Below are 26,213 nucleotides of genomic sequence, written 5' to 3' on the forward strand. Positions count from 1 at the left end.
GCTGGATGGAGAGCACCCAGCCTGTGTGTGCCTGGTGCAGAATGGATGCCCAGAATGTGTTTTTGTGGTGGTGGTTATGTTTTTCCTTGCACGGAAAACGTCCTTGTTTCAGAGTTAAGATTTGTTGACTCCCCTTCTCTGGCAAGCAGGTAATGTTCTACAGAGAAACATTTAAATCTAGACGGGGATTGCTACTGAAGGGAGCTCTCAAAAGCTTAATGTCTTACAAAAAATTTTGCATGTAATCCATTCCTCCTCCTTTTCTGAGGACGCTCCTTCCTGCGGCAGATTCTGAAATGGGGGTATCCTCGCAGATAATACGTTCTTCCAGAAGTAGAATCAGAGGGGAATTTTCAGTGCCTGTCACAAGGGTGAGGAAGAAAAGACAAGATCAGAGGAGGGAAGCTTGATCACTTAAGTCTTTGAATGTGAAGAGAAAAGAGGTACTTTTCAAAAGTACAGACCTAGTATTTATTTATTTATTTATTTAAAGATTTTATTTACTTGACAGAGAGAGACATAGTGAGAGAGGGAACACAAGCAGGGGGAGTGGGAGAGGGAGAAGCAGGCTTCCCGCGGAGCAGGGAGCCCGATGTGGGGCTCGATCCTAGGACCCTGGGATCAACACCTGAGCTGAAGGCAGACACCCAACAACTGAGCCACCCAGGCGCCCCGAGACCCAGTATTTAGCACTCAAGTTTCGCCTCTACAGATTTTAAGATTCAGCTCATTTTTTTAAATTCCTCTGTATTTCAATACTTTATTTTATTTTATATTTTTTAAAGATTTTATTTATTTGATGGAGACCCAGCGAGAGAGGGAACAGAAGCAGGGGGAGTGGGAGTGGGAGAGGGAGAAGCAGGCTTCCCACTGAGCAGGGAGCCCAGTGCAGGGCTCCATCCCAGGACCCTGGGATCATGACCTGAGCCGAAGGCAGACGCTTAACGACTGAGCCACTCAGGCGCCCCTGTATTTCAATACTTAAAAAAAACAACAAGCTCTGTTTGATTCCCTGAACAAATACTCCTTGAGCACCCACTGTGTGAGAGGCTTCCAGGGGGTGGACTGGGTGCTGGGAGGCCAAGACATTCTGGGCTGTCTCTCTCCTCACTGGGTTCTGGATTTGGGGGAAGATGATGATTGGGCCGTGAGGTGGGTGATGCAACCCTCTGAGGGCCGTGCAGAAGCTGGGGGTGCATATGATTTGGATCCACGGTAATTCCAGCTGCGGTCTGGGGGGAAGGTGGGTGAAGGGCAGAGCATGTATTCGGACCTGGATGAGAGAGAGCAAGAATAGCTTGGCTGGGAGGCTGGGTGTTGGGGGGAGGATGGTACAAGATAGATAGAAGCCGACCACCAAGGCTTTGGGCACCATATGTGGAGTCTGGACTTTATTCAGAAGGCAGCGGACAGTTACTGTGAACGGGTTCAGGCCATTGTCCTTTCTTCTGGGGGCCTCTCTCAGGACCGTTGTGATGTTCCTGCCTGGCCCACCCTGCACCTCCCCTTACCTTACCTCCTTCCCCCCGCACCCCCCTCCACAAGGTTTGTGCATCCCTGGGGTTAATGTCTCATAATGTTACTCAGAAGCCATTCATGCTCCCCATTTCTTATAGTATAAAGTGGTATAGCTGACATTCAGCCCCATTTGTCCGCTGACCCTCCCTTTTGTCGGCCCCGCAGATCCTTGTGGTCACCCTTTGCTGCAAAGTAACAGGATTGTCTGTCATCCCCTGAAGATGCCTTGATGTTTCCTACCCATGACAGTTCCTGCAGACTGGTGTGCATGCCCCTGTGCTCGGGGAACAGCCCCCAGGGAACCTTCCCTGACTCCTCTCTCCTTGCTCTAACCTCCAGTTGGCATCTCTCTTCTATGAATTCCATTCCCAGGACTCTTTCCTGAATCTCTAACCTCCAGTTGGCATCTCTCTTCTATGAGTTCCATTCCCAGGACTCTTTCCTGAACCTCTGTTATCTAACAGTTATCTGTTTAAGATGTCAGAGGATCTTTCATCTCTTCCTCCCCCTGCCTGACATTTAGTAGGCATCCGGTAGTGTTTGTTGGGTTAAGGTGAACAGGCCTATCTCATTGGGGGCTTATTGTAAAGGAACATTGGTCCCTCAGCAACACTGGCTTTGTTGCATGTGTCTAAATTCTGGCAGGTGTATAGAGTTTAGGTTTTACCTCCTTTTCATTAAGCTGTAGCCCCTCAGAGATGATTCCAGTGTTCTTATTATATCTCTGCCTCCCTCCATCTGATGAGAGCAGATTAATAAGCAGTTTGGCTGTGCATGAGAACTTTCAGCCTGTCCTTATTAACAGAAAATTGGATTTTATGCAGCTTTGCCCCTTCACAGAGGGGCTGCCCAGCAGAGGCAGATTCCTGTGCCCTCTGCCAGCCCCTCAGGCGAAGAGGATGTGGGCTGAAGAATCTCCACGTGGTAGGGCCAAGAAACCCGCAGACTGGTGATGGGAGGAAGGTTCCTGGGCACACGTTGGGCCTGATTCCCTCTGGTTAACATAAAGAACTCCTGCTCTTTACCTGTCAGTACACTCTTACCTAGTCTCATCCCTGCTGGGTTTTCTTCTTGATGTGTGGGAGAGAAATGAGGAGAGAGAAGGGTGGGTGTTCCCCATGAAAGCTGAGTCAGGTCTCGTGGTGGGGATAGAGGTTTTGAGTGAGACGTTTCTCAGCCACAAACCAGGGAGTTTACACGTGACTGTTTGCTTACCCACTGCTTTGTGGCCCAGGCTGCAGGGGTTCAGGGAAGTAACAGGTGTGGTTTCTTTCCCCTGAGAATGCCAGGCTGACCTACAGCTTCAACAGAGATGATGCAACATGTATTTAACAAAGGGGAGAGGCATCAGTCAAGCCAAAGAGAATACCAGTTATATACAACCAGGACAGTTGGCCCTATTTGTGTGTCCTGCCTGAAAATCGGTCCTGGCCTTACATTTAACAAAGTGTTTCCATGTGTGTGACTGTCTCTTGTTCAAGAGTTTCCATGTGCATGAATGTCTCCTGTTAGCATAGCCAAAAATTGCTGGGAGACTTTCTAGCCTTGGAATGACCAGGGAAGGCTCCCTGGACGAGGTGGATTTGAGCTGAGCTTTGAACAGAAGGGTCATGTTTTGAACTGACCCACGCCTGTTTGGTGGTTCAACAAAAATCAAATTACATACTGAGCGACATACCTTATATAACTATTCTAACAGGATTCGGAAAGAAGCAGCAGAGATCAGCCCAGGCAGTTTGAACTGAGTCTTGGAGCTGAAATTTGGGGAAAGATGTGGGGAGGAGGGGAAACCCTTCTTTCTCTCAGTACATCCCCTAAAAGTAGTGTCTGTCAGCATTCCTTAAAAGGTTAATCATAACATGACAGGTGATAAGTCTCTGTTAAAAAGAAGTTAGAAGCAGCTGCAGGGTAGGAGTCAGATCATGGGGCCTGTGGGAGATGTGAAGATGCTGTTCCAGGTGGGTGAGGGCTAGTTCATCATAATTTTGCTCCCAGGTTTCATGAAAGCAAATCTCAGACCAAATCTGTCATGCATACAGTCACTTATTAGGCAGGCGGTAGAAACCAGACCTGTGAGCCCAACAAAATTCTTTGGAAACTTGTGCCACTGCCTTGCATAGAAGTTTCCTTCCAGAGGTAGGACCTTACGTAGACAGGGATTCAGGCAACATGCAGGCCCTTCAGATCTAGTTCCAGACATCACCAAAGATATAGTTTCTAATAGGAATCACACAAACTCAAGAAAAGCTTACAGTAATAAGAGAATAGAAACCATAGCGTCTGTTTCTCTTTCTGAGCCTCTCCCCTCTCATGCTATCTATCTCATTTTTTCTTTCCCAGATAAATAAATAAAACCTTACAAAGAAACATAATAAAAAATGTGTTTCTATTTTCAAAATTAAATCTTTTTTTATAACAAATAATATAGCCTTACCCAAAAGTAAGGCCTCAAAAAATTGTTCAAAGACTCAGAATTGTTTCTCTCCACGGAAATCTTTAGTAAAAGGCGAAAGATTTATGCGTTTTGAAGAGAAACCGGAGTATGCATATAGCTTCTTCAATCTCACTACTCCAGTAACTGCAACTCCTAGTTCAGTGAAGGTGGCTCTTTATCCATGAGTGCTACTCCCTACTTAGTTTGCACAAGAAATTCTGTAAGTAAACTTCTCATAGTTAGAAATGTCCAGTTGGAAGAAATATTCTTTTAAAATTTGAAAAGATTGTACTCTATGCAGGGTACTATGGGTATGCAAATGAGAAGTCTGAGTCATCCACTCTGAGAGTCTTCAAAGACCTTTGTATTCACAGCTGCTTCTGGAGCCACCATTAGGGGGCGAAGCAGAAGGCTGTCTGTCTCTATACCCCGTCCTGGTTCAACCACAGAAATTCCAGTTTTATCCCTTTTGTATATTGGGACTTGGAGTACAGTCCCATTCCTTTCCTTTGCTGTCCCCTAACCACCAACACAAGCAAGATACAGAACCACAAAGAACTCCCTCTTGCTGCTTCTTTCTAGACACACCTATCCTGCTCTCCCCATCCCTAACCCATGGAAGCCACTGTTGTGTTCCATCTCATAATTTTTTTTTTTTAAAGATTTTTTTTAAATTTATTTATCTGAGAGAGCTAGAATGAGAGAGAGAGTACATGAGAGGGGAGAGGGTTAGAGGGAGAAGCAGGCCCTCGCTGAGCAGGGAGCCCGATGCGGGACTCGATCCAGGGACTCCAGGATCATGACCTGAGCTGAAGGCAGTCGCTCAACCAACTGAGCCACCCAGGCGCCCCCATCTCATAATTTTGTCATTTGAAGAATGTTGTACAAATGGAATCATATAGTATGTAATCTTTTGAGACTGGCTTTTTTTTGTTTTGTTTTTCTTCCCCCACCCAGCATAATGCCCTTGAGATCCATCGAGTTGTGTGTATCAGTCGTTCATTCCTTTTCACTGCAGGGTCCGCGACACAGATGGACAGCAGCTTGTTGAACCATTCCATTGTTGAAGGGCATTTTGGTTGTTTCTAGTTTTTGGCTATTATAAATACATCTGATACGAATATTTGATTACAGGTTTTGTTTGGACACAAGTTTTCATTTCTCAGGGATAAATACCCAGGAGCTTGATTATTGGATGGTACAAATGTATGTTTAATTTTACAATGAGCTGTCCAAGCTGTTTTTTTCAGAATGGCTCTACCATTTTACATTCCTATTAGCAATGCATGAGATGCTTAGTTTGTCTGCATACTTGCCAGCATCTGGTATTATCAACACTCAAATTTTAGCTTTTCTGATAGATGTGCAGTGATATCTCCTGGTTTAATTTGCATTTCCCAGACAGTGATGTTGAATATCTTTTCATGCACTTCTTTGTCATCCATATATTCTCTTTGCTGAAGTACTGTTCATGTCTTTTGCCAGTTTTCTCCCTGGATTGTTTTGTTTTTAGTGTTGAATTTAGAGAGTTCTTTATATAGTCTAGATACTAGTCTGTTGTCAGATAGGTGATTTGCAAATATTTTTTTTCTGTCAGTAGCTTGCTTTTCATCCTCTTAGCATCTTTCACAGAAATTCAGTTTATTGATTGTTTTTTTCCCTCTTATGGATTATGCTTTTGGTATCATTTCTAAGAACTCTTGGCCTGGTTGTATGGCCCAAAGATATTCCATTTTTTCCCCAAAAGTTTCATAGTTTTGCATTTTACATCTAAATCCATGATCCATTTTGAGTTAAATTTTTTAAAGATTTTATTTTTAAGTAATCTCTATACCTAATTTGGGGCTCGAACTTACAACCCCAAGATCAAGAGTCACACACTCTACCAACTGAGCTAGCCAGGCACCCCGAGTTAATTTTTGTATTACTTAGGTAGAGGTTTATTTATTATTTTTTTGCTATGGATGTCCAGTTGCTACAGCACCATTATTGAAAAGACTATTATTCTTCCATTGAATTGTTTTTGTACCTTTGTCAAAAATCAATTGGCCAGACTAGTATGGCTCTATTTCTGGGTTCTCATTTCTGTTCCATTGATCTGTGTAGCTCTCTCTCCACGAATGCCACATTCTCTTGATTACTGGTAAGTCTTAACATCAGCTTATATAATCTTTCTAGTTTTATTCTTTTTTTTTTAATTTTTAAAAATTTTTTTTAAGATTTTATTTATTTATTCATGAGAGATAGAGAGAGAGGGGCAGAGGCAGAGGGAGAAGCAGGCTCCCTGCTAAACGACTGAGCCACCCAGGTATCCCTCTAGTTTTATTCTTTTTCAAAATTGTTTTAGCTCGGGGCGCCTGGGTGGCTCAGTCGTTTAGCGTCTGCCTTCGGCTCAGGTCATGATCCCAGGGTCCTGGGATCGAGCCCCATGACGGGGCTCCCTGCTTAGCGGGAAGCCTGCTTCTCCCTCTCCCACTCCCCCTGCTTGTGTTCCCGCTCTCGCTGTGTCTCTGTCAAATAAATAAATAAAATATTAAAAAAAAATTGTTTTAGCTCCTTTAGTTCCTTTGCTTTTCCATATACATTTTAGAACAAGCTTTTCTGTATCTACAAAACATTTTGCTGGGATTTTGATAGGCATTCTATTAAAATGTTAGATCAATTTGGGGGAAATTGATGTTTTTACTATGTTGAATCTTCCAGCCCATGAAGGCAGCAGATCTTTCTGTTTACCTCTTTATTTCTTTCATTAGTGTTTTGTAGTTTTTAGTGTACAGATTTCATACATGTTTTGTTAGATTTATACCTATGTATTCTATTTTATTTTTCTTAATACTTAAATTTATTTATTTATTTTAAGCAAACTCTATGCCACGTGTGGGGCTTGAACTCACGACTCCAAGATCAAGACTTGCATGCTGTACTGACTGAGCCAGCTAGGCACTCCTAAGTATTTTATTTTTTGAGCAATTATAAATGGTCTTACAGTTTTAATTTCAATTTCCACATGTTAACTGCTAGTATATAGAAGTATAATTGACTTTTATATTTTGATCTTGTATCCTATGACTTTTCTAAACTCATTTATTACAGGAAGTATTTTTTCTCCCCCCCCCCTTTTTTTTTTAAAGATTATTTATTTATTTATTTGACAGAGAGAGAGATAGCGAGAGCAGGAACACAAGCAGGGGAAGTGGGAGAGGGAGAAGCAGGCTTCCCGCTGAGCAGGGAGCCCGATGCGGGACTCGATCCCAGGACCCTGGGATCACGACCTGAGCCGAAGGCAGATGCTTAACGACTGAGCCACCCAGGCGCCCATTTTTTCTCCCTTTTTTGATAGGTTTGTTGAGATTTTCTACATAGACAACCATGTCATCTGCAAATCAGGACAGTTTTATTTCTTCATTTTCAATCTGTATAACTTGCATTTTCTTATTGTACTGGCTAGGATTCCTAGTATTATGTTGAATAAGAGTGATGAGAGTATACATCCTTGTCTTTTTCTTATTCTTAACCATTCAGACTTCGCCATTAAGTTTGATGTTTCTGTATATTTTTTGTAGATGTTCTTTATCAAGTTGAGGACGTTCCTCTCTATTCGTAGTTTTTTGAGAGTTTTTATGAATGAGTATTGAGTTTTGTCAGATAATTTTTCCCCATCAATTGATATGATCATGGGATTTTTCTTAATAAAGAATATGTTAATATGGGATGCCTGGGTGGCTCAGTTGGTTAAGCGTCTGCCTTTAGCTCAGGTCTCATTAGGCTCCTTGCTTGGCGGGGAGCCTGCTTCCCCCTCTGCCGGCTGCTCCCTCTGCTTGTGCTCTCACGCTCCTTCTCTGACAAATAAATAAAATCTTAAAAAAAAAAAAAAAGAATATGTTAATGGGGTGGGTTACTTTGATTAACTTTTCAGTATTAAACCAGCCTTATATCCCTGGGATAAACCCACTTGGTTGTGGTGTATAATGTTGTTTTCATATTGCTGGAGTCCATTTGTTAATATTCTGTTGAGAATTTTGGTGATTATGTTCATGAGGGATATTGGACTCTAGTTCTCTCTTTCTCTCTCCCTCCCCCCTCTCTTTTTTTGGTACTGTCCGATTTTGAATGGTTATATGTAGTCTTGTACTTTTAACTTCAGATTTCATGTGTTCATTGCTAGACTTATAAAATGAGTTAGTGTTTCCTTCTTAGAACATCTTCAGGTGTCTAATAGAATTCTTCAGTGAACTACTTGGGACTGGAGATTTCCTTTAAGGGCGTTTTAAGCTATGAATTTAATTTTTTTGGTGGTTAAAATGATGTATTTTGTATTGGGTGAGTTCTGGTAGTTTGTGCTTTCCAAGGAATTAGTCCATTTTATCTAAGTTGTCAAATTTATATATATAGAGTTGTTCATAGTATCCCTTATTAGCCTCAATGTCTGTGGAGCTTGATGATATCCTGTTTCATTCCTGTTATCCTTAATTTGGGTTGTCTTCTCTTTTATTTATTTTTTTTTTTTAAGATTTTATTTATTTGACAGAGACAGAGCACAAGCAGGAGGAAGTGGCAGGCAGAGGGAAAGGGAGAAGCAGGCTTCCCGCTGAGCAGGGAGCCTGATGTGGGACTCGATCCCAGGATCCTGGGACCATGACCTGAGTCGAAGGCAGATGCTTAACCGACTGAGCCACCCAGGCACCCTTCTCTTTTATTCTTTGTCCATTTGCTAGAGATTTGTGAATGTGATTTTTACAAAGAACCAGCTTTAGTTCCACTGATTTTTCTCTATTCTGTTTTCTGTTTCATTGATTTCTTATCTATATTTCCTTCTTTGTACTTGTTCTGAGTTTATTTTGCTCATTTTCTAGTTTCTTGAGGTGGTAGCTTAGAGTTTTGAGACTTTGACTCTTTCTAATATACATATGTAGTGTTAAAAATATTTTTCCAGCACTGCATTAGTTGCATCCTACATATTTTGATAAATCGTACTTTCATTTTTATTCAGTTCTATTTTTTTATTTCCCTCAAGACTTCCCCTCTGACTCATGGGTTATTTAGAATTATGTTGCGCCCCTCTTCATGGATATTTCAGCTCTGTTTTTTGGTACATACACCAAGGGTTGCTACATTTTCTTGTTGGATTGACCCTTTTATCATAATTTAATGATCTTTGTGATTTTTTTTCACTGAAGTCCACTTGATCTGATATTAATATAGTGACTGCTGAGTTCTTTTGTATGGTGTATCCTTTTCTATCCTTATATTTGTGTTATATTTGAAGTGAATTTTTTGCAGGCAGCATAGATTTGGATCAGTTCCTAAAAATTCATTCTGCCATTTTCTTTTAATTGGTATATTTAATTTGATTGGGTTCATTCAACTCTGTAGGTTTATGCCTTTTGCCAAATTTGTGAAATTTGTAGCCATTATTTCTTTTAATTTTTTTTCAGCCCCACATTTTTTCCCCTTTTCTTCTAGGATTCCAGTGACATGAACGTTATATTTTTTATAATTGTACCTCAGATCCCTGAGGCTCTGTTATTTTCTCAGCCTCTTTTTCTCTGTTATTCAGACTGTGTAATTTCTATTGACCTGTCTTTATGTTCGATGATTCTTTCCTGTGTCCTCTACCTCCACTGTGAAGCCCATCTGTGAGTTATTTTATTTTGTTCATGTCATTCCTCAAATCCTGAGTTTCCTAGCCAGGCTGCTTTCTTCTTTCCATCTTTCAGAGTCTTCTTATATTTGTTTTATAATTACATCCAGGGTTTTTAGCCATGTTTCATGGGAGGGTTGGGGGGAAATGAGTTTATTATAGAAAGATAGGATAAAAGATACACGTGAACATCCAGATGGAAGAAGTGCATAGGCAAGGCCTGTGGGAAGAGGTGTGGGGCTTCTATGCTTTTCCAGGAGCACCCCTCTCCCAGCACCGCCATGAGTTCACCAACCTAGAAGTTCTGTGAAACTGGTACTTTTGGGAATTTAAAAAAAAATTTTATTATGTTAATCACCATACATTACATCATTAGTTTTTGGTGTAGGGTTCCATGATTCATTGTTTGCATATAACACCCAGTGGTCCATGCAGTACATGCCCTCCTTAATACCCATCACCGGGCTACCCCATCCCCCCACCCTCCACTTTTTGGATTTTTATAGAGGCTTCCTTACATAGGCATGATCATTCAGTTGATTTCCAGCCTGTCTCCCCTCTCTGGAGAATGGGGGGTGGGGTGGAAAATTCCAAGCTTCTAATCCTGGCTTGGTCTTTCTGGTGAGCAGCCCTCCTCCAGGAGCCCACCAAGAGTCACCTTATTACAACAAAAGATGCTCCTCTCACCCAGACAATTCCAAGGGAATTAGGAGCCCTGTGTCAGGATCCAGGGTCAAAGACCAAGTATTAGAACAAAAAATTCTCCCAATGCTCTTATCACAAGAAATTATAAGGGTTTTAGGTGCTCTGTGCAGGCACTGGGGGCAGAGACCAATATATGTATTTTCTGTTTCACAGGGAGGTCTCTCTTTGAGAGCTTGGGCAGCTGATGGGCAAAGGGGACAGATGGAAAAGGTGTGTGGGAGAACCCTTCACATACTCTGCCCACTTTCCTGGTCTTTCAGTGTGTAAAATTCAAGAATAAAAATGATATCTGGGGTTATGAAGACTTCCCCTCCTGTCCCCCTGGATAGATGACAAAAATGTTTTTCTTTTTTCTCTCTTTTATCGCTCAAATCTTTCTTAATTGGCCTTCTGCCTTGGGGACCTTTAACATTTGGGGATTCTCCCTGGAGTTCTAGTTTGCTCATGTTTGCCCACTGTAGAGATGTTGTGGATTAACTAGTTTTCTTGAATATGTGCAGACTTCCTAAGCAGAAAGCAAATCCTCTGTGCGGGAGGGCCATGTTAGGGGCCAAGGCTTCCAAGTGTGGAGGACCATTTTTTTTTTCCATGTTTACTGTGACTCACTTTGTCTTTTTGGTATTCGAGAGAAGCGACACTAATGGGATGCAGAATTTATTAGCAGAGTTTGTAGCTGGGAAATCTTATGTAAATAATTTGCTATCTAGCCATCCTGTTCTATTACTTTGTTTGGTCATGATCCCTAACTTATTTATCAGCCTTATAACTTGTTTACAACTCATTTCTCCATATATCTTGTAGAAAATATAGTGTTTTTCCAGTTTGAGAGGTGTGGGGAAAAGAATATAGTTTTTGTGCATTTGACTTTATACTAGAATGTAATATTTCTTTTTAAAAATTTGATTCTCTTTGTTAGCTTCAGGAAGAAAAGGAGAAATATAGAGTAGACAAGGCAGGGAGACAGAATCTATACATGTTTGATCAAGTATATGCATAAGTCTTGAATAATCTGGAGCAACTTCTAGGAAGTAGGTAGGTAGAGGATTAGCCAGAGAATGTTACTGAATTTAGGTTGTTAGTTGGGTTGAGGAGATTCAAAGAATTTAGGTCTTCTTGATTTAATTAAGTCATCCTGAGAGAATCTCTCTTCTTCTGTAGAACACCTCCTTGCTCCCATCATACCCTCGATGGATTTATAAGGCTTAGATCATGAGGGCCAGTTAAGTGACTAGGAATGATATAGTGTAGAATAATTGTAGTTTGTGCTGGCCCTGTTGATGGCATCCCCACCCTTGTGAGCATCTTCTTTACTTGCGCAGGCTGGCAAAAAAATTTAAGCAGAGACTTTATTATTTATAGAAAAAAAAGTTTTGTTAATGAAAACATTTTATCATTTTATTTTATTTTTTTGTAGGCTTCACACCCAGCATGGGGCTTAAACTCACAACTCTGAGATCAAGAGTCGGAGGCTGGGCGCCTGGGTGGCTCAGTTGGTTGAGCGACTGCCTTCGGCTCAGGTCATGATCCTGGAGTCCCAGGATCGAGTCCCGCATCGGGCTCCCTGCTCGGCGGGGGGCCTGCTTCTCCCTCTGACCCTCCCCCCTCTCATGTGCTCTCTGTCTCTAATAAATAAATAAAATCTTTAAAAAAAAAAAAAAAGAGTCGGATGCTCTACCTACTAAGCCAGCCGGGCACCCCAAAACATTTTATCTTTAAGGAAATGTTGGTTGGGGGACGAGTATTGTCTCTGGAAATTGTGAGCAGTAAAATAATTTAGTTCAAATTATTTTAGACATAGCAAAACATCTGTTGAAAGATAAAACTATTCCAATAATTGCTAAATGAATCATTAACCTGAGTTCATCCAGAGAGCAGTGCTTCTTGGCAGAATTCTTACAAATTCTCTCTCTGTCTCTCTTTTTTTCTTTCTCCTTTGGAGATTTATAGGCATTAAGGTGAGCTTGCTGCCTTTGAACATGCAGGGAAACATTTCTGGATTCAAGTATCTTACAAAGGTTTTCTCTGTTCAGAGAAAATTTTGCTCAATGTGATGAGATCTTAGGTATGTTCTCGAAGTAAATAATATGAACATAATGCTATTTAGGAAATAGATACACAAAAGTGTCTAGCATTTCTGTTATATTTCTTTTTTTGAAAAATGCTGGGTTTGAGGGTAAGGAAAACAGTAATATACAGTACATTCAGCTCTCTATTGTTTCCTCTATCTGAGGGAAAAAAGAGTTATGGTAATGAAAAATACAGCTTGGTGGGCAAGGTAGATCATTTTCTGTTTGGGTTTGAAGTATATAAATCGATGTACTTGTGAATGTGACACACTCACTGCCTTCATTATTCAGTTCTAGAACCTCCTTGGACTGACCTAGCTGGTGTTTTGTTCCATTTTATTTTCCTCCACTGAATAGACTTATTTCAGAATAGTGTTCTTCAAAGTGAATTATTTTCATAGTGGGTTCTGTTATATAGCTGGAGCTGGGCTGCAATCAGCAGAAAAATTCCTTCTGAAGTATGTTGGTCACGATTCCATTGCAGACAATAGAACCCACACTAGGCAGTTTAAGCAGAAAGGAATTTATTGCAGGGATGTAAGGAGATTTTAGAGTAGTCAGAAGGACTGTAGGGACGGGCATGAAGTGAACTTCCAGGAACAATTCCCAGAGCAAAACCGTGGCATCTGCCCAGGTCCCAACTTGAGTGGATAGTGCTGGGGTGCTGCCATGCCTCTGGGCTGCCTGGACCCTGGAGTCCCCACTGATGCTGCTGCAGGAAACAGGGGCCTCTACCACTGTTCTTTCGGGAGAGTCTCACAGCCTATACATCTTTATGTTCTTACACCTTCCAAGTCATTGTGTATTTGTTCCTCGGCAGCTGGGGCGCATGCAGATATGCTAGCTAGCTGCAGGGAATTCTGGGAAATGTAGTTGTTTTGCCTTCTGACCTCTAATGTTTAGGAAGTCATGGTAGAAAGGGGTTGGAAAAGTGTTGATTGGGCCAGTGGGCAGAATCTGCCATCCAGAGCCAATATTTTATTTTGAGGAGAAGTTTAGGATGGTTGCTTTCCCATGGCATTTTATATTTTATCTTAGTGAGAGAGAGAGAGAGAGAAAAGAGTGAGCACAGTGGGGAGGGGCAGAGGGAAGGGGAGAGAGAATCTAAGCAGACTCCACACTGAGTGCGGAGCCCGATGCGGGGCTCCATCTCATGACCCTGAAGGGTCACCACCCTGAGATCATGACCTGAGCCAAAACCAGGAATTGGACACTTAACCGTGCTACCCAGGCTCCCCTCCCATGGAGTTTTAGATGTTGCAGCTTTTCTGAATGTTCATGTTTCCCTTTTGTTAGCCATGGGTTCACTCCTTTCCAGTCTACTTTCTAGAATCTTTCTTCTTTCTTTTCGACTGGGTTTGGGGGATCTTGAGCAGGTCACCTCTCTCAGATTTTATCTATGAGTGTCTATCTGTTTCAGGATATGAACTTAAAAATGTGAATTTGTGTTTCTGGGGCTATCAGAGTAAAATAATTTATTGTTTATGTATTATCAAATACATACATAATACAAATCACTCTATGGGAATCTCCACCCATCCTCCCTTCAAGGTTCCAGAGAAGTGTAGAAATCAATGTCAGATTTAACTCTATTGGGTCAAGCAGTTGAACATTCTAGCTAAAAATTCTGGAGCTGGATGGTGGTTATGGTTGTATAACAGTGTAAATGGACTTAATGCCACTGAGCAATGCCTTAAAATTTACCATCTTAACCATTTTTATGCTATATGTATTTACCATGTGAAATATGGACTTAGCAGCTTAGGATTTAGGGCTTTAAAATCAGGCTTTGTCATATATTGGCTGTTGGACCCAGGGCATGATATTTAGCCTCGCTGAAGATAGTTGACTTATCTTGCTATGGGCGGTATCCTACTACATACTAAATATACTGTAGTAGTTTCTTCCCAATCTGGGAAAGAGGGCAGGCTGGATGAGTGGTGGACTTTCTGGAACAGAGCAGGCAGACAGGGTGGAGGCCTGGATTGGTTACATGGGAGGGTGATGGGGGATCAACCGCTTTCCTAAAGGGTGGGCACTTGGTCAGAACTCAAAGTCTGTAGGTAGGTGACTAGCACTCTACTAGGGTTTCTTTCCTTTAGAATATAACTTTTTTTTTTTTTTTTTTTTTTAATCTCAGAAAGGAATCTTAGACATCATGCTAGTTTTTCCCTTCATTTTACCCGTAAGAAGGCTCAGGTCCAGATAGCCAAGGGACTTACCCAGGTTTGTGCAGGAGCAGAAGTGTGATGAGGACTTAGGATGCCTGATTGCACTCCCCCACCATTTTTAAAGCTCACTGAATGTTGGGCATTTTTGACACAAATTTGGTTAAGTCAAGGTTCTTACTCTCAAGAACTTGCCATTTTTTCTTCCTCGAGAGAAAATACATGAATTAACTATAATAAAAAGCACTAGAATAAAATCCACTGTGATAAAGGGGCTGGAATTGAGATGTGAATGACAGAAGGGGGCGCAATGACGTCCACCTGGAAGAAGGTAAAAGGCATCACACTTGAGCCAACATCTCTGTGGTTATGGTGGCATTAAGGAAGCACCCTCTTGGTTGGACACCATTTGGTCAGATAGTGGGGTGCATGTATGTGCAAGTGTGTGCATCTATCTGTCTGGGAGGGGCAGGAGAGTCCAGGTAGAGTCAGCACAAGTAGGAACATCTTGGAAAAGGACTTCCTCTTTGGTAACAGGCCTGTGTTTGAAATCCTGCTCTCCCCGCTACTAATTTTGAGCAAATAATTTGCCTATTCTGACCTCCAATTAACTCATCTGTAACACAGAGTTAAAAAAAAAAAAAATGACTGGAAGGGTTGTTGGGAGGTTATCATTGGAAAACACCTACCCAGAATATTAGTGATTTATATGAGCAGGAAAGGTCTCATTTATACAAATATATGTGGTTGAATTACATCCCTGTGACCTCTCTTGCTTTGTAGATTTTCAGTTCTTAATGGTGGGGGGTTGGTGTTGGTTCTGTGAGTTCTCCAAGGCGAGGAATACTTGTAGGGTTTCCCACAGTGCCTAGGATAGAACTCTGCTGTCTATATGGGAAAGAGGTAGTTAGGAATACCAGGCCTCGGCCCTTTCTTTTGAACTATCCTGTGCTTTAGACTTCTCGGTTTTGCCTGGTTGCAGATTGAAAGCATCAGAATGAATAACTGTGTGTGTTAACTTATTCATCTAAAAAAATTCTTGAATCTAGGTGCTCAGAGCTTTCTATAGTGTGCAGGATGTTGGTTGTTCAGTTTGTATATATTAAGTGGTCCACTTTAGTGTGTCCCTGCCTGGGAACCATACGAAGTGGGGTGAGCTGCTAAGGATCCTCTGGGGTGAGGAACATTTAACTGTAAGGAGGCATAATCAGTGTTAGATCTTTGCTACTCGTCATGTGGCCTCTAGGCCAGATGTAATCACCTGAGAGCTTCTTGGAAATCTGGAATCCCAGGCCCCATCCCAGAGATAAGAATCTGGGCCAGAATCTACATTTTAGCAAGATGTGTAGATGATTTATGTGCACACCGAAGGTTGAGAAGCACTGATACAGAACATGGGATGTGGATGACCGTCCCTTGGAGTTCAGTCTCCCCTTTGTGGAGGAGCCGTCCTGGTTCTGTCTGGCTAGAATGTATCCCCCAGTCTATGTCTGACTCACTTCGAGAACTGAAGAATAGTTTTCAAATTGACTAAGAATTGCAGGGTCGAGAAAGGAAATGGGGAAGGAACAGAATATGAAAAAATTGTTCTTGATTTGAGGCTCTACCATTTGCCTTGAATTGTGTGATTGAACTCAGCGTCTGTAAAGTTTTTGCCTATAAAAGCAGGCGAGTCAACATTTTTCTTACCCAAATCATTAACCACCAGTTATTGGCCATCTTGTTCTGTTCATTGGCTCAGCTTTTCTGTCCGGTTATTTCCTGTAGGTAAATATTTTAAATGGAGAAGGACAGACATGAGAGAAATGTTTTTATTTCTTTTAAATGGATATTTTTTGAAAAGGAATTAATGATGAAAGACTGTAATTTTTGTTGATGGGGTTTAACCAGCACAGGGTATTCAGTAATCCTGGGCCTTCTGGTGGAACATAAAGGTCTTTTTGGTTTCTTATATTTTATGAGATATCATTTTTCTGCTAAAAAATTAAAGTTGGGAAAGTTTTGAAGCGTAGGTAAGCCTGGGGTTCTGAATTTTAAGTGTAATTCTTAGTGTTTAAGAACATTATATTTAAAAAGGTAAAATATTGGAATATTTTTGAGGGGGAGGGAATTAAAAAAAAATTTCAAGCTTGGCTTTTAGTGTTTTTACTTTTGTCCTCGTTACAAAAATGGCATTTTCCTAGCATGACATCATCACGTGACCTTTGAGCTTGTTTGCCTTTATTTAGTTAATTTACTCTCCACTAGTTTGAAATTTTTGAGATGGGGAAACGAGCTTTGGATCGGGGTCAAGAGCCAGGTCAAAGGTTGGAGTTGTCTGCTCTGCTGCTGCCCTGGCTGTGGGGCATGGGCTTGTCCTGGGCTATGATATCGTCATCTCTGAATGGAAGGAACTGGACCAGATCCATGATTTTAATGGCGGTGGGGGCTCTATGAGCAGGTCGTGTGTATATCAGGATCTTGAATGTGGAGAACAGATGTTATTTGATAATGTCAGTACAGTATTTATTTGGAAAATGGAAAAAAATGTTTAAACAAGTGGCACCATATAAAGCATGATACAGTCTTTTGTGGATAGCATAGGATGGGAGTACATGGGACTAGCAGTTAGTGCAGGTAACAATTTTTAGTGAGTGCAGCGTGCCAGGTACTGTTTTAAACTTTTGGTGTATATATGTTCTCATTTAAACTTCACAAACCCTGGGGCGCCTGGGTGACTCGTCAGTTAAGCATCCAACTTTTGATTTTGGCTCAGGTCATGATCTCGTGGAGCCTGCTTGAGATTCTCTCTCTCCCTCTCCCTCTCTGCCCCCGCCACGCTCTCTGTCAAATAAATCAACAAATCTTTAAAAAACAAACAGCAAAAAGCCCTCACAAACCCCTAGAAGATCAGTAATGTTATCATATGAGCAGATAGAACAGAAAGGTAAAGCATCTCGTTCGAGATCATCATAACCAGTATATGGGTAGATTTGGAATCTAAACCAAAACAAGTTTGCAACCTTGGCTGCTAGGTTTCCTGCCTCTGTATTCATAGTCTGATATGAATCAAGATGAATTCTATCTATAGTTTACCTTCTGGAAAAAGAGTTTTGTAATATGTGTAATGGTATGAAATTGCCCCTCAATTCTCAGATGTAAAAAAAAAAAAAAAAAGAAAGAAAAAGAAAAATCACATATTTGCCTTTAAATCCAATTAAAGTTCCGTTGGCAGACTGGTGGGTTGTTCAGTATCAGTAGCACTAGGGGATTCCTTCCCCACCCACACAATTCGGCTAGAAAATCCTGAGGATCTCAGATCCCCACTTCATCATGGTGGTGCTGAGATGCTCACTGGCCAACCCTGCATTGCCCATTTTAGAGTGGCCAATCACTGTTTATTCCTTCCATATGCAGCTTGGCCACCACGATCTCCCTGGGGCTCCTGAGGCCAAACCAAGGCTTTTGGATGTTAGTTCCCAGCTGTTCACCTGTTCAGTCTTGCCAGAAGTTTTCACCTGCCCCTGCAAGGGAGCTGCAGAGACCCTGTACCTGGTACAAATCCAGACACAGGGTGCTAATGGACCCAGAGCTTTCTGAAGGGAAAGGAAGCATATCTCTCATTCTTTCATCCTAATCCTGTGGGGAAATGGTTAATTTCTCTATCAAATTATCCTCCTGCCTGAAATGACAGCAAGATTTAACACGATTGACCTTAAGCAATTTTATTAGCGTCCAATTTGCATTTCTCTTGTTCGCGCGGCAAACCTGAGATAATTATCTCAATTCATTGCTTGTACTAGCCATGTGACACTGGGTACATGAATTGAATTCTTTAAGCCTCTGTTTCATCTTTTATAAAATGGGAATAATAATGGTTTCTGTTCCACAGAGGGTCCTCGGGGATCCGCTCTGACCAGATGCTTATTTGGAGAATGGCAATGAGACCGGCTAAGCTGGAGGGAAGAGTCGAAGTGGGTGGGGCTGAGGTGGCAGTCAGGCTGGAAGTGTATAAATGCCATTTTATGGAGTTTGGAGTCACATTGGCCATCTTTCTGGTTGTTTTATTAACTGGAGTTTGTGTTCTGCCTAAGATGTGCAAAAATCCCTCTGATTAACTCCTGTTTCGGCCTATTTAGGACCCGACCGACTTTGAGTGGAGCTTCTGGATGGAATGGGGCAAACAGCGGCTGGTGCAGTTTCTGTTTGGTCACATGGCTGTGTCTCAGCTGGCCAACATGCTTGCAAGGAAGGTATGATTATGTGCCTCATTTCCTTTTAAGCTGCTTTCTTTGCTTTTTGAGAGGAAAGAGTCCTGAACTGGGAATCAAGAGATGCGGGTATTAGCGTTGGAAGCCTGGAAAAGATGAGAAAGACTTGGTGATGATCAGTAACGCATTTATGATAAAGGTTTCATAATTCTTATCCTGTACTTGCTTCCTCCAAGTTATTTTTAAAACCATCGAATATGAAAGTTTTAGAATAAAACTAACCACAGATGGTGCTCTTTAAGATCATACCTAATCAAATGATCTTATTAAAACAAATGCTTGTTGAGGACCTGTGATTTCTTGTACAAGTTCAGAAGAAAGTAGAGTGAATGATATCATTAAATGGGAATAATTTTAATGTCAAATAATTTATGCCATGGTAGCTGTTGTAGATCAGAATTCCAGTAGTATTTTTTATTCTTACCCTGGCCTGGAGTGGAGAAAAGGGCTACTTCAAAGGGGATGTTTGAGAATTGCTTTTGCATGTGGGAGGATTGAAAGCCTCTTGATGTGTTTAGCTACCAAGGGATCTGAGATCCTACTAGGAGGATCTTTCTGTAGTGGAGGGGCCAGGCTTTGTCCAGTGTCCTCTGCTATATGCTTCTTGACTCTGTAGATTCCTAATTTGAAAAAAATGAGTCTCTGCTTGGAAATCTATGTATTAAAGACAATAGAACCAAAAACTGACTTGGAAGTCAACCCACAAAAAATGTTTGATCCTTAGAGGTTCATGGATGTGAAGAACCAGAAGAAGCAGGAGCCTCTGGGCAAGAGAGACCAGAATGTGAGACCGAGAAAACAAGACGTGCCATGTGGTTAGAGAAGTGAACCTGACTTGGGCTATTTTTTAGCTGTTTCTTGAAAATTGGTACTTTTTAGGCTTACTTCTCATCCTGGAAAATAGGAAATCCCAATGGCACATTAACTTTCTTTGTTTTAAATATGATATTGACTACTTTTTGTACTCAGGTGGTTTCCATCTTCTAAAATGGCGAAAACTAAAATCATTACTGTCAAATCATTGCTGTCAGATCTTCATACGTTAAAACACTTCCTAGGACTTTCTAAGCAGACCCAATAATAAATAATACATGTTTGGGGTATCCCTAAGCTAGTAGGGATTATATAGGTACCCAAGCCCTCATTAATGGGTTTCTTTTCTTCCACAAATTTCTGTTTGGTGTTTTTTTTTTTAAGAGTTCAAGTTTTCTAGAAATTTAACATTTTTGTGTTTAACCAAGATTTCTCTGCCCATAGGTAAGTGACTTTGCCCCTATGTCTCTCTTTTCCCATATGTAAAATGAATAGCATAATACCTGTCACTTTTACTTTGTGAGCAGAAGGTGAAATGTTGAGGAGGATCTGTGAAATGTGTCCAATCTTACTACTACTGCTGTGGGTAAGAGTCAGATGCAGTGTAGCAGAAGAGTACTTGGTGGTGTATTAGGTCCTGGGCTTTCTCACTGATTAGCTTTATAACTTTAGGAAAGCTTTTCACCGCTGAATTTTAATTCATCATTTTCTGTAGAGTAGGGATGGTGAGACAGTACTATTCTTTTTTTAACCCCTTAACAAATGGTGAGCTTCATCTGTTAGAAATGTCATTAAAAAGTAAGGGTGAGGGCACCTGGGTGTCTCTGTTGGTTAAGCATCTGCCTTCAGCTCAGGTCATGATTCTGGGGTCCTAGGATCGAGTCCTGCATTGGGCTCCCTGATCAGCGGGGAGCCTGCTTTTCCCTCTCCCTCTGCCCCTCCCCTCTGCCTGTGTGCTCTCTCTCTCTCTCCCAAATAAATAAATAAAATCTTTAAAAAAAAAGGTAAGGATGAAACATGGAAAAGATAGGACAAAGAGAAAGTACAAAAGGAATGGCAGATAAATGCAAATATATCAGTAATCACAATCAATGGAAATGGACCTAATCCCCACACATATCCCCCAGAAAAAGATTGTCAGACTGGATAAAAGAAAAACAGAAATAAAGGAAAATAAACAAAGAAATAAAAACAGAGTCCTAAGATGTTCTTCTTGGCAAGATCTACTTAAAATGGAGGGACATGGAAAGTTTGATAGTAAAAGGATGGGAAAAGATGTTCCAAGCAAATCTAAGACTTTCTTCTCCCCTGGTACAGTTTTATCAATGGCTGGCAAAGAGCATTATTAGTGACCGGCCACTAATAATTGGGAGGGTGTTCTAATTCTAAGTTTGTTTGCTTTAACATATATAATGCAAAGTTGATCAGTACCATAAAGATAGATAAATATATGATTATAGGGAGAGATTTTTTTTTTAAGGTTTTATTTATTTATTTGAGAGAGCGAGTGCCAGAGAGCATGAGCGGGGTGAGAGAGCACAAGCACGGTGAAGGACAGAGGGAGAAGCAGACTCCCCACTGAGCAGGGAGCCCAATGTGGGGCTCAATCCCGGGACTCCAGGATTATGACCCGAGCTGAAGGCAGTCGCCCAACTGACTGAGCCACCCAGGTACCCCTATAGGGAGAGATTTTAACATAATTCATGACTAATTGATAGATCATGTAGAAAAAACAAGGAAAAAATAATTAATAACCTTGATATATAAATTGTTACACCTAACTAGAGAATTCATATTCTTTTAAAGAATACAGAATATTTATAAAAATTAACCACATATGGGGGTGCCTGGGTGGCTCAGTCATTTAAGCATCTGCCTTCAGCTCAGCTCATGATCCCTGGGTCCTGGGATTGAGCCCCGTGTTGGGTTCCCTGCTCACTGGGGACTCTGCTTCTCACTCTTCCTCTCCCTCTGCCCCTCTCTCCCTGCTCGTGTTTTCTCTCTCTCTCTGTCTCAAATAAAATCTTAAAAAATTAATCATATATGGACCATAAATTTCAACAAATTTCAAAGTATTTTCAAGAAAATTTCCAAGTATGTGTTTTATATAGATTACCCTCTTTAATCCCAGTGCAGTTAAGTTTGGAAACCAATAACACAAGATGACCTGAAAACTCTAATTCATTTAGAAATTAAAGAGAACATATTTTTAAATAACTTGTAGGTCAAAGAAGAGATCATACTAGAAATTAGAAAATAGTTAGAAATGAATGAAAAAGATGTTACATATCAAAATTTGTAGGGTGTGGCTAGAATGGTACTTAATTGGAAACCATAATCTTACGTACTCATATTAAAAAAGCAGGAAGGCTGAAAAATAATGAACTAAACATACAACTTAAGTTAGGACAGAATAAAAGGAAAGGAAGGAAACAACAAAAATAAGAGCAGAAATTAATAAAATAATCAGTGGCAAGACTGGTCAAGGAAAAAGAAAGTGCACAAATAAGCAGTATTAGGTATGGAAAAGCTGATGAAAAAATATAGTAAGAGGATATTTTGCATAACTTTACACCAAAAGTCTTGAAGACTTTGGCAAAGTAGACACATTTCTAGAAAATACAGCTCACTGAAACTGACTCATGAAGAAAGAGAAAGACCACATTGTGCTATCACCGTGAAAAGAAATTGAATCACTAGTCAAAAATCTATTTGTAAAGAAAACACTAGTAATATACCAATTCTGCCAGACATCCAAGACACAAATGACTTAAATCTTTCCCAGACTTTTTCAGAAAAGAGAAAAAAAGGGAGCCTACCTTTTATGAAGATAGTATAAAATTGATACCCAAATCAGAGGATATACCCTACCAGATATTATGACTTATAAAGATATGATAATTAGGACATTGTTGTATTGGCACCAGGGTAGACAAGTAGACCAGTGGAACAGAATGGAGTTTAGAAAATACCTGTGCATAGATGGAAACTTGTTTTGTGACAGAATTAGCATTTCGGATCTGTGTGGAAAAGATGAAGTGTTCAGTAAACAGTGCTGACAGAGTTGTTTAGCTATGTTAAAAAGAAATGCACACTTACCCTTTTTTTTTTTTTTAAAGATCTTATTTATTTATTTGAGAGAGCGAGCACATGAGAGGGGGGAGGGTCAGAAGGGGAAGCAGACTTCCTTCTGAGCAGGGAGCCCTTTGTGGGACTCGATCCAGGGACTCTAGGATCATGACCTGAGCCGAAGACAGTCACTTAACCAACTGAGCCACCCAGGCATCCCTACACTTATCCTTTTCAAGGTAGATTAAGGACTTACAGTGAGAAAGTATATCATTTTTAGAAAGTGTGATGGAGATTATCTGTTATTGTTAGGGTTGAGAATGATTTCTTAAGACACAAAAAGTACAAATTGTGAAGGAAAAAATTGATAAGTTTAACTACATTAAAATAACTTGTCAGTGTATAATCATGTGTAATCATCAGTGTATAATTGTGTACATCTTTGGATGGATCCAAAGAGACAATGAAGAAAGTGAAAAAACAAGTCACTAATAGGTCATTTACAAACTGACAGAAGATTAGTATTTAGAATACATAAAGAAATTTCCTAAGAAAAAGACAAATCACCCAATAAATAATGGCTCAAGATGTGCAAAGGAATTTGCAGAAGAGGAAACATAAATGACCAATAAACTTAGAACACATGTTCAACTTTATTAGTAATCAAGCAAATGCATCTTAAAACTCTTATCATTTCATACTTTCCAGTGGAGCAAAGACAAAATGCTTATTGTATCAAGTAATGGCTACCTGAACTCATATGGAGAGCTTGTGAATATGTATTTTTCTTTGTAATACAAAGAGGTGCATAGCCCATAGCTGCAGCGCTAATTCTTTTTTTTTTTTTAGGAGAAAATATTTGCAATACGTATTTTTTTTTTTTAAATTATGACGAAATGGGATTTATTCCAGGAATGCAAAGTGGCTTAACATGTAAAGATTACATCAACATATTAATATAATTAACCATATTAGTTAATTAGCCATCTACTAATATGGTTAATTATATCAACACGTCAATGTGATCTTTTTTTATTATTACTATGTTATATTAATCACCATACATTACATCATTAGTTTTTGATGTAGTGTTCCATGATTCATTGTTTGCATATAACACCCAGTGCTCCATTCAGTACGTGCCCTCTTTAATACCCATCACCAGGCTAACCCATCCTCCCACTGCCCCCTCCCCTCTAGAAGCCTCAGTTTGTTTCTCAGAGTCCATAGTCTTTCATGGTTCGTCTCCCCCTCCGATTTCCCCCCCTTCATTCTTCCCCTCCTGCTATCTTCTTCTTCTTCTTCTTTTTTAACATATAATGTATTATTTGTTTCAGGGGTACAGGTCTGTGATTCATCAGTCTTACACAATTCACAGCACTCACCGTAGCACATACCCTCCCCAATGTCTATCACCCAGCCACCCCATCCCTCCCACCCCCCACCACTCCAGCAACCCTCAGTTTGTTTCCTGAGATTAAGAATTCCTCATATCAGTGAGGTCATATGATACATGTCTTTCTCTGATTGACTTACTTCGTTCAGCATAATACCCTCCAGTTCCATCCATGTCATTGCAAATGGCAAGATTTCATTCCTTTTGATGGCTGCATAATATTCCTGTGTGTGTGTGTATATACATACACCACATCTTCTTTATCCATTCATCTGTCGATGGACATCTTGGCTCTTTCCACAGTTTGGCTATTGTGGACATTGCTGCAGTGCTAATTCTGATATATTCCTTGGAAAAAGTCTTGTTCGCCTATCAGGGCATGAGTCAGGACATTCACTGCAGTGATGTTTATAATATGAAGAACCAGAAGCAATGCAAGTATCCATTATGGGAAAATGGATGAATTGTAGTGAATTTATTCCATGGAAAGGAATGAATCATAGCTATAATTGTCAACATGGATGAATTTTTGGATCACAACATTAAGCTAATAAGGCAAGTTGCAGAGGATTCCATCGGATACGATCCCATATAAAGCTCAGAATTGTGCAAAACTAAACGATACATTCACATGTATGCTTACAAAGATGAGATAACTATTAAAATTCTGGATAGTAGTTATGTCTGGTTGGGATGGGAAGTAGAAGAATTGGGGGAGATGCAGGCCCACCCCTTTTTTTCCTTTGACAGTTTAATTGAGGCCTAATAGAGATATGGCCCTCTAAAGCACTGATAGAGTCTTGTCTTTCTGAAGCTGGTGGCAGGTATAGGGGTGCTGTTTTGCTGTTCTCTGTACCTTACACATTTTATAAATGTTCCTTTCTCTGTGTTTGATTTTTGATATACTTGTAACTGCACATGTGGAAGAATGAAATAGGGCAGAAGGAAAGCTGAGGGTGCCCTGGGCACAGCAAGTTGTTCATCTTCTGCCTTCCTTAGGACTCTTGCACATGCATCAGGACTGACATGGCCACATCTGATCGGTCTCCTTTGCCTCTCACTCTGTTCTTGCTAGTTCTCATTTGCTTCCTGTAGATCAGTTTCTCTCTAGCTTTTTTTCTTTATCGCCCCTCTTCTCCCTCCCTGAACCTATTTATTTATTTAAGATTTTTATTAGCACATGAGTGCACAAGAGGGGTGAGGGTCAGAGGGAGAATCAGACTCCCCGCTGAGCAGAGAGCCTGATGCGGGCGGGGCTCAATCCTGAGACTCCAGGATCATGACCTGAGCCCAAGGCAGATGCTTAACCGACTGAGCCACTCAGGCACGCCACCGCCTCCCCCACCCCCCCCCCAAGCCTTTTTAATGTAATTTTTCCCAATTGTGACTTCCTTACTATGAAATTTTAATACCACAGATATACTGTTTATGTACTATATGCATGCCTGTGCTTTGTGCATAGAGTGAGGTTTTCTTGTCTCCAAGAACCAGCCCCCCCACCCCAGGCGATCTGGCCCCTTGGAGAATGCAAGATGTAGATTAACTTTCCAGATGCTCTTGACTGGATGCTCCACCTCCTTTCCAGACTTCCTCCATTTTCAGCTGCTATTTTGCATGTACCAGCATCAGAAATATACCTAGTATAGGATCTAGATGTTCCTCCATTTAATTTGCTTGTTACTTTGAGTTAAGGCTCTTTTTATCTTAGGCAGTATTCTGAGTGCGTAAGAGCACTTGGGTGAATCCCAGCTTTGCCACTTTCAAGCTACGTGGTCTTAGAAGCAAGTTAGTTAATATCTTCGAGCCCGGTCCTCATTTGTGCCGTAGGGAAGGTACTGCCTGCTTCTCAGGGTAGTGGTGCGGGTCTGATGTTTTTCGGGGTTATGCTTGTAGAGGATGAAAGCCAAGTGCTGCTGTGGTCTGCTGGCATTTGCTGTGTGCCCTGACTGGTCTGTGTGTGCTTCTGGGAGCGGTTACCTCTACCGTGCTCAGGAAAGGAGGCAACTGTCTTGAGGTTCTGAAACCCCTGAGGGCAGAGGCTGTCTGTTCAGCTGTACCTACAATCCTCTCATGCCTGTCTTTCTCTGACCCTCTCTCAAGCTTGTGTTGGGTTGTGGCGGGGGGGGGGGGGCGCAGGGGGGGGGGGGGGGCGG

The 26,213-nt window shown here is 41.0% G+C and overlaps 1 protein-coding gene and 1 non-coding gene across 2 annotated transcripts in view; one reads left to right on the forward strand and one right to left on the reverse strand.

Moving 5' to 3' along the window:
- HHAT (hedgehog acyltransferase) overlaps nucleotides 1–26,213 on the forward strand; it is a 348,920-nt gene that overhangs the window by 44,951 nt on the left and 277,756 nt on the right. The window contains exon 4 of the mRNA XM_035010478.1: nucleotides 18,651–18,764. Coding sequence (XP_034866369.1) covers nucleotides 18,651–18,764 — 114 coding nt within the window. The remainder of the gene's footprint in view (nucleotides 1–18,650; nucleotides 18,765–26,213) is intronic.
- On the reverse strand, nucleotides 3,945–4,062 carry LOC118014645. The gene has a single exon (XR_004680336.1). It is a non-coding gene; the product is annotated as a U5 spliceosomal RNA (small nuclear RNA).

This window comes from Mirounga leonina, unplaced genomic scaffold (assembly GCF_011800145.1).
Source record: "Mirounga leonina isolate KUSES-001 unplaced genomic scaffold, KU_Mleo_1.0 Mir_154, whole genome shotgun sequence".
Taxonomy (NCBI): domain Eukaryota; kingdom Metazoa; phylum Chordata; class Mammalia; order Carnivora; family Phocidae; genus Mirounga; species Mirounga leonina.